This window comes from Pseudophryne corroboree, chromosome 6, assembly GCF_028390025.1.
Source record: "Pseudophryne corroboree isolate aPseCor3 chromosome 6, aPseCor3.hap2, whole genome shotgun sequence".
NCBI lineage: Eukaryota > Metazoa > Chordata > Amphibia > Anura > Myobatrachidae > Pseudophryne > Pseudophryne corroboree.
The window spans coordinates 557705642-557718856 of record NC_086449.1 but is presented as its reverse complement, the minus strand read 5'-3'; the positions used below and the strand labels follow the sequence as shown (position 1 = coordinate 557718856).

Genomic DNA, 13215 nt, shown 5'->3' with positions numbered 1-13215 from the left:
CTCTCCCATCACCTCACTACTCCCCATCACTCACTGCCTCTTCCCGTCACCCTCTCCTGTCGTCCCATTGTCTCTACCAGTCATCCACTCCCTCTCGCCCACTGCCTCTACCTGTTACACTCTCACCAACACCCACTGCCTCTCTTTGTCACCTTCTCTCTGTCACCCTCTCCCTGGCAAAACCCACTGCCTCTCCATCGCCAGTTGCCTCTTCCTGTAACCCTCTCCATTTCACCCCATTGTCTCTTCTTGTCACCCTCTTCCTTTCTCTGTCACCCTCTGCCTCTCCTTGGCATCACCCACTGCCTTTCCTCATTATCCTATCCTCTTCTGTCACCCTCTGCCACTCCTTGTCACCCACTGCATCTCCGTCTTCCACTCTCTCGCGTCGTTACCCTCTGCCTCTACCCGTCACCAACTGCATCACCCTCTGTCTGTAACTCACTGCCTCTCCCCAGCATCACTATCTCCAGTCTCTCTTGTCACACTATGCCTTTCCCTAACACCTCCCTGTACCGACTGCTTCGGCCTGTCACCCTTTGCTTCTCTTTGTCACCCTTACCCCGTCACCCACTGCCTATCTCTGTCATGTGGCATATTATGAATTGGGGTGGGGTGAAAGAAAGGGGGCCCAAGGCATATTTTTGCACCTGGGCCCACGACTCACAAGTTCCGCCACTGCATCACACGCACACCTGTCTGACGTCATGACGTCAGATGGGCGGAGATGCGGCGCCGGCCAGACTCAGAGGGACAGAGTGGGGCTGCGGGCAGCGGCGGTGCACTGTTTATAATTAATAATTATAACTAGGTGGGTGCGTTATTGCTGTGAGGCCATGCTTGCCTGACCCCTCATGTCTTTTCCCAGCAGCCAGCTATTAGATTTTTCAAAAGTATTTACTGTATGTATGTGAATATATATATACAGTATATATATATATATACACATACACGCACACACACACACATATATATATATATATATATATATATATACATCCATGAGAAGGGGAAGCACTCACCAGACTTCTTAAAACGTAGATCCTTTATTTCAAAGCATGACAAAGGTCCTGGATAGGACCAAAACATCGATGTATTTGTTTTATCTCATGCTTTGAAATAAAGGATCTACGTTTTAAGAAGTCTGGTGAGTGCTTCCCCTTCTCATGGATATTTTGGAACTATAACCTGTTGGTTGTTTTTCATTGGAAATGCACCCCAGCATGATACCTGATTATGTGAGTGTGGACCTCATGGATTGGTTATATATATATATATATATATATATATACATATATACAAACAGAAATCAGTCCTTTGCGCTTAAAATCCTTGGAGTCCAGATTGTTGTCCAACTGCGCTTCAATCCCCTCCGTGCCACCGGAGCAAGGTAGAAACTGGTGAACAAATTGGAGAGCGCAAATGAGTAATAAAAAGTATACGATTTTACTTGAAATAACTGCTTACATACATTTCAGTTTAAAACAAACGGCATGTGTGGAATACTGCAACTCAGCCACTGCATCCGCAATGAAGACTTCTCACAGAGCCCGCTCTGGTCACGGTCACTGACGTCACCACGTCCACGTCCAAGCCACGCCCACGTGGCTTGGACGTGGACGTGGTGACGTCAGTGACCGTGACCAGAGCGGGCTCTGTGAGAAGTCTTCATTGCGGATGCAGTGGCTGAGTTGCAGTATTCCACACATGCCGTTTGTTTTAAACTGAAATGTATGTAAGCAGTTATTTCAAGTAAAATCGTATACTTTTTATTACTCATTTGCGCTCTCCAATTTGTTCACCAATATGTACATATATATTTATATGTATAACTATAAATAAATATTATATATATATATATATATATATATATGCATTTCCTTTAGTGTAATATATTTCACCATTACTGTCAGTCCGTGAGTGCCAGCTATATTATATATATATATATATATATATATATATATATAAAAACAAAGCATGCTGGATGGCACTCAATGGGCTTATAGAATAATAAAAAAAAACGCTTGCAGCTCCATAAATCAAAGTTTCGGGCTTTAATATCCATCTTCAGGATACAGCAACTGTACATACCTTAAAATCTGAGTGAACTAGACACTGTGTCCCCGCAGCTCCGGCCAGCGCCGCCAGCCACACTTCCGGTAACATCCGGAATAGTGCATACTGGGAGCTAACCCCATCGCCATGGCAACCCGACGCCATAGCAGTGATACAGAAACAACACCTACAGTCAAAAAAAGCATGCTAATAGCATAAAGTAATAACAGCATCCAATAAAGGGGGTCATTCCAAGTTGTTCGCTTGTTGCCAATTTTCGCTATACTGCAATTAGTCGCTTACTGCGCATGCGTAAGGTTCGCAGAGCGCATGCGCTTAGTTATTTTACACAAAAGTTAGGTATTTTACTCACGGCGTAACAAAGTTTTTTCACCGTTCTGGTGATCGGAGTGTGATTGACAGGAAGTGGGTGATTCTGGGCGGAAATTGACCGTTTTCTGGGAGTGTGCGGAAAAACGCAGGCGTTTCAGGGAAAAACGCGGGAGTGGCTGGGGAAACGGGGGAGTGTCTGGCCGAACGCTGGGTGTGTTTGTGACGTCAAACCAGGAACGAAACTGACTGAACTGATCGCAATGTAGGAGTAAGTCTCGAGCTACTCAGAAACTGCTAAGGATTTTCTATTCGCAATTCTGCTATGCTAAGATACACTCCCAGAGGGCGGCAGCTTAGCGTGTGCAATGCTGCTAAAAGCAGCTAGCGAGCGAACAACTCGGAATGAGGGCCAAAGTGAGGTACAATATAGCATGCAATATCTAACAAGATACAATAAATAATCTATTAGTGTATATCCAAATTAAAGTGCTTGGGTCTATGCCTGTTGCTATGGCAACCCAGTAGTGTACTTACATATTATAAATATCAGTAAATATGCATACCATAATTAGAGCTGAAAAACATACATTACATAGATCTTATGCAAGATTATAAAAAAACATTGAAGGAAAGGTGATCATTCAAACCTCTAGGTTTGACTGTGTCGAGAAAAAAAATCCATTGATTTTCAAGTTGCAACAGCCGCCTATGGTGATCGATATATATATATATATATATATATATATATATATATACATACATAAAATATAATTATATACACATAGAAATATATATAATTATATGTAAGTATATATAACATTTAAATATATATATGTCATATATACATACATACATATATGTATATATATATATACACACACACACACACATACAGTATATATACACAATATATAAATATTGATCTTCTGTTCATGCCTCCAATATACCTGTACTTTAGGATTTTGGAATATTTTTTTTCGAAGTGCAGCATGTGATCACATGTTGGCCACCCCCCCAATTCAGTACAGGGGAGGGGGGGGGGAGCGCAGCCAAAATATACCTTGCTCAAAGCACCATTACACCTTGCTACACCTCTGAGTATATACTAACTACACATCTGTGCAATAAAATATACAAGTGAAAAAATTTACAATACAAACCACAGCACGAGAGGTAAGTAGCACTATGGCAACAATCAAATGAAGCCTGCTGAACATGCTATTTACAAATACATATTCAAAATAGTGCCATACATAGGGGGGTCATTCCGACTCAATCGCACGCTGTGCTTCTTCGCAGCCGTGCGTTTGGTTCGGAACTGCGCATGCAGGGCGGCCGCATTGTGCAGGCGCTTCGTTGCCTTACATCGGCCGATGCCGGGCAGCGACGCCGCTAACGAAGAAGGCGGTCGCAAGAAGATTGACAGGAGGAAGGCGGAACCGGGCGTCAACTCACCATTTTCTGGGCGTGGAGATCCAAGCGCAGGCATGTCGAGACGCTTGGAGGGTGGATGTCTGACATCAATTACGGGACCTGCAACGCTGGATTGATCGCACAGGTAAGTAACTCTTACCCTTGTCTTGTTATACACAAAACCTTTTTTTATGCATAGCAGGGCTGCACAAGCAATTGCAGCCTTGCTATGCAAAAATACACTCCCCCATAGATGGCGTCTAGTTGATCGCACGGGCTGCAAATAGTTGCAGCCTGCGATCAACCCATTATCTTGAATTTTTATAGCAGAACAACAAATCAGTACTACTATGTAGCAAAGATAGAACATATGTTAGACAACCCCTCTAGCTACTAAAGAATACCTTATTAGAGAGATAAAATGGGCAACAACATTTCTGTGCAGGGGAAAAAATCCTCTTTAGCTACTGTATTAATCAGGATGCCCCTATTATGTATATTTAGATTTTATCCTGATATCTATAAAAAACAAGAAAGGCTCATGGATTCATTTAACCCTTTTGGATTAATGGTGTCCAGCATAAAGATCCATTTTGCTTTGAGTTGCAATAATTTCTTTGCTCTGCCTCCCCTTCTAAGCGAATTAGGAACCTGTGCAATCATCCAGTATCTTCTTAACATGGCCATATTATTCCTGGCCTGTGTAAAGTGTCTGGCAACGGCTTGGTCACTGTTGCCAGAGGCCAGCACCACTCTTATGGTTGCCCTATGTTGGGCAATCTTGTCTTTACATTGTCTTTCTGTCTTGCCCACATAGAGTAACCCACATAGGCAAGACAGACGGTAAACAACAAACCTGGAGGTACAAGTCAATGGTACTCTAATCTCATACATTTTACCCGTGTACGGATGCGAGAATTTGTTGGCGATAATCAGAGCTCTGCACGTTGTGCAGCCAGCACAACGATAGCACCCACCCTTTCTACTCAAAAAGTGCTGTTGTTTAGAAAGACCCATTTCGGTGATGTCAGTCTTTACTATCATGCCTTTAGGATTAGGGCCCCTAGTGTAACTCAACAAAAGTCAAGAGTTGAGTAATGAGGGTATTTCTGAATCTGAGTGGTGCTTCTCCACGGTTTTTACCTGTCTGAGACGGCAGCCGGCCAGGTGACAGCAAACACACAGGGCGGGCGAGAAGAGACTGAAATGTAGTACTGAGATATTCAGCAAAACTTGCAGAGCTTATCAGCACAGACCAGTGACTCCCACAGCAACATGCAACAATGTGTCTCATGGGAGCACCTCCACAGTATATATATATTTTCCCAGATGGGAATGCTTTACCTCTGGAGTAACATACCTATATCTTTCCAAATAAAATAACTTTTTCCCAATTTTCCCTTTCCCTTGATTCCACAGCTGTACTCCCAGAATAGCCCCTTTTTCCACACCACGGGTGTTCCTTGCCAGGATAGCACCCTCAACTTACAGGAGTCTGACACTTTCATTGTTGAAACTCTGAAGAACCCCAATGCACCCTGCAACATGGGTCATATCTGCTTATCTGAGTAAGGGGGACATTTACTAAGCAGTGATAAGAGCGGAGAAGTGAGACAGTGGAGAAGTTTCCCCATCAACCGATCAGCAGCTCTGTATAATTTTATAGTATGCAAATTATAGCTGTTACTACAGTGCTGATTGGTTGCCATGGGCAATTTCTCCACTGGCTCACTTCTCCTTGCTTATCACTGCTTAGTAAATGTCCCCCTATGTGCTGGGCAACTCAGAAACTGCACAAAGTTTATTTGTACTGCTCGGCTACACATGCAATCGCACACTTGCACAGCTAAAATACACTCCCCTGTAGGCCGCGACTATCTGATCGCAGCGCTGCAAAAAACTGCTAGCGAGCGATCAGGTCTGAATTACCCCTATGTTTTTTGAGTGTCAGACCCAAGCATTTTATATATATACAATATACAAAGATGTGTGTGTGTATAATATAGATACATACCCCCCCCCCACACACACACACACACACACACACACACACGCACACACCTAAAAATCCTGCGTTTGCCACTGTAATGAGATATCATTTAGAAGTATTATTAGTTAACTTTGTCTGGATATTTAATTATTAATTTCCTATTTTATTTTCTGTCAATTTAAAGTTTTACAGTTCTGTTAATTTAAAGTTTTAATGTAAATGTTTTTATTTGGACAAGGGAAAGTCCTGAGAGAGAACAAAAAGGGCTTTATCAATATATACAGGACTGACTCAACCTGCCTGTACAAAAACTCTGGGCTGATTCAAAGATGGACTCAGAACACATTGCTGCTGTGTTTTGTACATGTGTTATGGTTTCTGTGAAATAACTTTGTCTTTCCCTGTATATGAATCTGACAATATGTACAGAGTATTTGAATAATAAAATACTTGACTACTTTTTATCCACCTAATGATGAAAGAGGAGTGTGCTAAAACAGACTCCAGTCTTCCTGTTTTCCAGAGAGACTTCATGCCCTACCCCAAGATGGCTGCTGAGATCTCTACTGAGCATCCTGTCTGTACAGGGACATGGTGGGGACACTGAGCTGGAGAAGACTGGGGCAGACACTGGGATGGGAGCACTCACCTGCTGCTGTTTTCTGCCTGGCCCCACACCCGCACTCTCACAGCAGCCCTTCAAGCACCCCCTGTCATTCTTGATCCTTCTGCACTGCCAGTGCTGTGCTGGGAATTGTGTCCCGTCTGCAGGACTGGCTCTCCCTACTGCCCGCTCCATTTTCTCTATTGTGCTGGGACCTGGCACTCAGAAGTGGCAACTCCGGCTTCCCACTATTTTCTGTGTCCCCACACTCCGCCCTGGCTGTCATACACTGCATACACTGCCGAGGGAGCTCAGGGGAGTGCTGACAGCCTGCAGCTTCATGGCCAGCATCATGGAAGCCCCACCCACTACTTGCCAGCACTGGGAGAGAATGAGAGAGAAGTGGTGGCAGGGACAGCAGTGTTGGAGTCACCCAAGGTGTGGGCAGTGGGCGGGTGCTGGCGGGGTTACTGCGGCCACACCCCCAGCCAGAAGCGCCCCAGGTGGCTGCCCTGATAGCCTGCACCTAAAACCACCACTGTTAAATGTAAGGAGGTACCTGTTAACAATTAATAAATCATTACCACTGGGTTGTTCATAGTTTGAGTCATCCACTGGTGTGTGCCTAAATAACTTTGAAATATCAACACCTACATCAACATAATTTCCAACACCTGGGATTTACCAGAGAAGGAGACTCGGGTAGTGGAAGCAGGGGTGTGGTGCTGTGCATTCTGTAAAATCATTCAATGCCACAAGGGCTGGGGCTAAGATGATGCACTTCACCATGAATTGTGTAAATAAGCTCTGGACCATCTATTTCTCTGAGGAAGTGGGTGGATCTGGAAGGCTGGGCTAGTCTCTCTGGAGTCTGGGAGAACTCAGAAGATAGGGGAACATATATAGAGTGCTAATGATTCCTTTTTTCTATATTTTTGATTAAAAAAAGTGATTAGAACCACTTCTCTAAAATGTATGAACAGCTGACTATGGAAACATCAGAGATTTCTCTAGAGGCTTTCGGATTATGCAACTGATGCCACTGCCATAGCCAGCTGTAGTGTCAAAATGTTCTGGGGCACTTACTGAGTGAAAAAATGCTGAGATTTTGACACTTGCATACTAACACATACAGTAAGGGGCAATTCAATTGTTATTTTGGGCACCCAAAGTAATGGGTGCCTGTTGGAGCAAATACATTTTTGCTCTGATCTGGAACCCATTACTCAAAAGCACCAGGATTATCAGTGCATAGGGGATAAATACTGCCAGCAGTGCAAAAAATCCAGTTTGGACACTCAAACAGGACACTTTTTGTATATGTCAGTTCACCATCCTGCGGCTATTTGCACCCGAACAGAGCAATAATTGAATTGCTCCATCAGGCACCATCTAGTTTCCACTATGGGGCAAAACAATTTAAATCGCCCCCATAGTGCCATCTGAGGCTGGCCCTATGTGTTACGGGCTAGTCCCATAGCCAACTCCGGGCTCCTTTGTACACATGCCAGACAATGGACTGCAGAATTAGATTTTCTGAAGCTGTGAGATCTCACACATGCTCAGTTTATCAAGGCAAAGCAGGAACTGTTTTATCAGAATGCTAAATGTATTGTACATTTACCCCTTAATCACTACAGTAGAATGCAATAACATGCCCCTTTTTTATTATCTGCAGATTTAGCGAGTATTTGAAAAAACTGTGTGACCAGGTTTACAACAATCCAAAATCAGGTCTTCAAATCACAAAGTCTGTGCAGTTACCAAAGAGTGAAAGTGTCTTTGATATTGTCTGCATTAAGAAGACATTCTCATGTTGGTGCACGTGGAAAGATCTTGTTACTTCTAACAAAATTGAGGAGCAAATCAAGGTGTGACAAAATTACACTTATCGTATTGTTTGCATTTGTAATCAATATTATATTTTATCATTTAGAAATTGATGCATTATATTAACAGCAAACTGATCACATGTTTTAATATTTAATTTGTTAATTAATTTGCTACCTGAATGCTTTTGTAATCTCTGTGATTAACACAAAAGGTAGAGATCTTACAATGCACTGAGAAAAGGGTAGAGATGAGACAAGAGCAGAGCTTCCATCAGAAATTGTGGGTCCCGGGTCTAACAAAATAGGCAGCCACTCCTCCCCTTTATGTAAATGATGCAGAGGGCTTTGCACTGAAATGTCTGTTATTTTTATATTTAATTTATTTTTTCTATTTTTCTTCAAGGCTGATTACTTCTTGTAAAAACAGTAAAATAAATCAGGCTTAAAGGAAAAAAGAAAACAGCAGATATAAAAAAGAAAAATAATAGTTCATTACCATTAGGGTGTGAAAGACACTACAAGCTATTTTTTTATTTTCTAAGAAGTTTATGTATGAAAAATAAGGGGTTAACCCATATGAAGAACTAACCAACCCACCACTGTATCCTGCTCATTATCCTGCTCTGCTGCCTCCCTTTGTCTCCCTTTTCCTGCTCATAATCCTGCTCTGCTGCCTCACACTGGGCGTAATTCAGATGTGGGTGGAGTTGCTTTACATGCAGAAAAGTACGGATTATCATTACTTTGTGCATGTGCAGGACGTGTTCTGCACATTCGAGAATGAGTCCTGCGAAGACGGACGCCAATCGGCATGAGACTGTCAGTGATTGACAGTCTAATGCTGTTTGAGGGAAGGCAAGGAGCGTCGCAGAGTCATGTCGCTGCTGTAGCAGGGGAGGGAAGAGGCCAGGATCTCCATCAAAGGACTGAGTTTTCCTGGCCTCTGTGTAGGACTTGCGTCAGCAGGCTTTCGTGAATAGGTCACACAGCTGGCTGATGGTGGTGGAGAAGATCAGATACTGCATCCTTGGATGCAGTTCGGATCAGTAATGCATGCAGGAGCAATAGCAACTCCAACCACATCTGAATTAGCTCCACAATATCCCTTATCCTGCTCACCATCTTGCTCTGCTTACTCAACCTGTCTCCCCTATCCTGGTTCTAATCTTGCTCTGCTGCCTCACTCTTTCTCTCCTATCCTGTTCACCTATACTGCCACCTCTGTGGCAAGTATCCTCCTTGCACTCTCTGGACATTTTGGACACTTCCTTTTGATTGGTCCGTTCTCTTCCCAGAGTGTTGTGCGGACACAAAATAACTAAAATAACTTTATTACCACTGTTACAGTAGGCAGTGTGCACTATGCAGAGGCACCAGCACCTCCAAGTCAGTGCCGGGATTCAGCTAGAGGAGCTAGCCTCGGGTTGTGGATGTCGTCATTCCCTGCTCTGCCTCTGGCCACTGCTGGGCCCCTTCTCTGTACAGGCCCAGGACTCCAGTCCTATTATTATTTTTATTATCCTTTATTTACATGGCAGCACAAGGGTTCCGCAGCATCCAATTACAGAGTACATATGCACATAATAAAAACAGGAAAACAGTGACTTACAGTTGAAGACAATATAGGACAAGTACAGGGTTACTAAGCATAACTACACTAGTAAACAACATAGAGATAAGTTCCAAGGTGGCCAAAAAACTTCAGGATTTGGGCAGTTGAGGATTATTAAAGTCAGAAAAGGATAAGCACATGAGGGAGAGGGCCCGAATTGTGAGAGCTTACATTCTAAGGGGAGGGGCGGACAGACAGGGGTGACACAGATGGGGTACATAGAGAGCGTGGAACAGAGGGTTAGGATGAGATTTGGCTGGGTTTGGTAAAGAAGTGGGTCTTAAGAGCCCGTTTGAAGTTTTGTAGAGAGGTGGAGAGTCTGAGGGGGAGAGGTAAAGAATTCCAGAGAAAGGGAGCAGCACATGAAAAATCTTGGAGAAAGGAGTGGGAGGTAGTAATCAGAGGACAGGAGAGTCGGCGTGCATTAGAAGAGCGAAGAGGACGGGTGGGAGAGTAAAGGGAGATAAGGTCAGAGATGTAAATGGGAGAGGAGTGGGCGAGGGCTTTGTATCAGTCCCTCCCTGGAGTCCCCCCTGATGGCTGTCCTGGACAAGGGAATGTGTGTGTTAGTATAAAGACTGATACAGTAGCAAGAGTACTGTATATTATAGGTGGAGTAGGGTAGGCTCTAGTTTAGAGAATGGATCTATCACCAATAATTGGATGGCTGGAGCAGAGTCTATTTTGGCATGGTAAGGAATTTGTGGTATTTATGATGAATGGAGACAGATTGATGAAGTGACTGCCAGATAGGACAAATTAGTTTTGGTTACATCTTGCCCTGCAGTTAATAAATCAATCAGGCATCCCCGGTCCCCGGCCTGGCTATGACACGCCGTGTACACGCCCCCACTGGTTACTCACCAATACCACTCCTATTAATCTCAGATGCTGTAACGCATAGAGACCTGGTATTCCCTCTTTCAATATGGCGCCATACTACCTCCCCAGCTAGTGCGCCGTCCCCCGTCCGTGCCTGGAGCACACACCCCCGGAGCGTCATCACGCTAGTGTGCCGTCTCCAGTGTATTGAGCACACACACCCCCTTAGCGTCATGCACTTTACAGACGCGTCATCGCGTCAGACGCGTCACTGAGGCACCGCATACTCTTCCCCATTGGGTACTGGTGCTGTCAGTCATCCCACTCCCGCCCACGTGACTAATGTATTCCCAAGCCGATTGGCTGCTATCCCTACTACAGGGCTTTTTAAACCTTGTATGCACAACATGCTGTGAGATCGCGGAAGTGAACAAGCCTGCGGGCGAAACGCGTTTTCCACGGACTCTACAGCGGGACCTGCTTATGGAGGCTTCTCTGGTTACCCTTTATCTGCTGCATCAGACCTTTTGAGTATCCTTGGCATTTTCTTGCCAACATTAATATCCATTGTATTTAACTTTATGTGTATATGGGTCTCTGTTTCCAACACAAGTCATTATTTTGATAATTTTTTGTCATATGCACCTACTCAGTATGGTAAAAACCTTTCCTGCTGCATGGACAATATATTTCACAGGTAGTAGTTATACACACACATATGATAAGGTTTTTTTGTGTATAACCTAGCTCATTCATTTGAGTGATAAGAGGGTGATTCCAATTCCTTTATATTACAGGATCATCTCTGCCTTAGTTAAATATACTGTATCACATGTGTTGATTTGGCTACCTATAATCACCTACTACCTGATTTTGATTCATAACAGCTGTACTCAGTACTTCTTAATAGATGCACCTTTTTTCACTTACAACTAAGTAAGGGTTAGTATTTTTGCATATATTTAGATTTAGATTGGCTTTATGCAGAGAATGTATAGACAGCTTGCTTTTTGCTTTTGAAGCTGTCTGATCTCTTTTCTTTCCATTGGACATTTGTTCTCCAAATAATGAATGGTCTTTTAACCTCATAAAGTCCAATCCTCATATTTCTCTTCCCCCTCCCCCTCTTCCCCCCCCTTTTTTTCCTATCTGGCTATTGTCGAGTGGACTCTCATCCCCGATCCAGGGTATACGGCGCCACTGTGTGACAGCCGCTTTTCCTTGCCTAACGAGGAAAGTAGATCCACGCACTACACTTTCTATCCTTTCTATCATTCTATATTTTCATATATAGGTGCACTCTCATTGGTAGATATCCTTCCTACTATCATACCACGCTGCTTATGCCCGATCTCGTCCGATCTTGGAAGCTAAACAGCGTCGGGCTGGGTTAGTACCACGAGAGGAGACTCCCTGGGAATACCCGGTGTTGTAGGATAGGAGCTATTCCCCTTCCTCTGAAGGGTGGACACCAACAGCAGTATCACCACTGAATATACTTTTTTCTGCCTTCCTTTTCTATATCACTCTTCATGAGGACATAGTTTCCATTAGCATTACTAGACTTACAATCTAAAACTATGACATTGGAATTTATGGGTAACCAGCTAAGTGTATAGCATTGACCTAACTAAAGTGGTCTTTCTATGACAAAATTTGCACACTGACCTCCTTCGTGGGTTCCATTAATACAGAATATCTGTACTGGTCAGGAGAAACGGCTGTCAGACTGTCCAGTGTCTGCAACCTTTCTAATCTTTCTCTCAGGATTCATAGACCAGAACATTCCCTATATATACATATATATATTATTATCTTTTTGCATTTTTTGTGCACTTTCCTTATTGGATCGTAGAAGGGTATTTGTTTTAACTACTCAATAAAATAATGTTTTAACATAAAAAAATTTTTTCCAATTGAAGAATTTTTCTTCTCCTCTCTTTTTCTTTTTCCAAGAGTGCGCCCACACAAGAGCTTTCTTTTTCTCCCATTGCCAGTACTTGTACTCTCTAGCTCTGGGCGCACCACCAAGAAGGACTATTATTGAAAGAACATATCTCTCTTTCTTATAGCTAAATTGTCCGCCTTTGGTTTTCTACAATACTATAAACCCAATTTCATACCAGTGCCCAGTCGCCCCTTTTCCTTGTACATTACATCTTGAGTAAGTAAGAAAGTATGTATTGTAGCAATTTTTTGATTGTGGCCAATACATTCTGGTAGGTAACAGAAAATGGGAATGTACAATTGAGGTAAAAAGAATAAACAGGTTAGAGAGACGGAAACATCAATTTTCACATTCTGGAAGTATATTTGGAAATTAATGGGTTAAATGTTATTGATATAAGAGGGCATTGGCATATTAATGTTTAGTGCATCTAGTCCAATTTTTAGCTCATTCTCCTAGTGACTGGAAAGTCAAAATACCCACAAGTGCAACAGAACTGGATGGTTAGGGTTTTTCATACAGTGACCGTTATCACCAGACAAGAATGATGTATATGGCCTCATTTAGATGCAGGAGTCACTGATAGGGATGTTGTATTAGTTTTAT

At 43.1% G+C, this 13215-nt stretch overlaps 1 protein-coding gene and 1 pseudogene across 1 annotated transcript in view; both read left to right on the top strand.

Annotated features, from left to right (window-relative positions):
- Positions 1 to 13215, top strand: part of LOC134934622 (dynein axonemal heavy chain 3-like) — a 1803147-nt gene that overhangs the window by 915922 nt on the left and 874010 nt on the right. The window contains exon 40 of the mRNA XM_063930015.1: positions 8074 to 8266. Coding sequence (XP_063786085.1) covers positions 8074 to 8266 — 193 coding nt within the window. The remainder of the gene's footprint in view (positions 1 to 8073; positions 8267 to 13215) is intronic.
- Positions 11981 to 12099, top strand: LOC134937816 (5S ribosomal RNA; annotated as a pseudogene).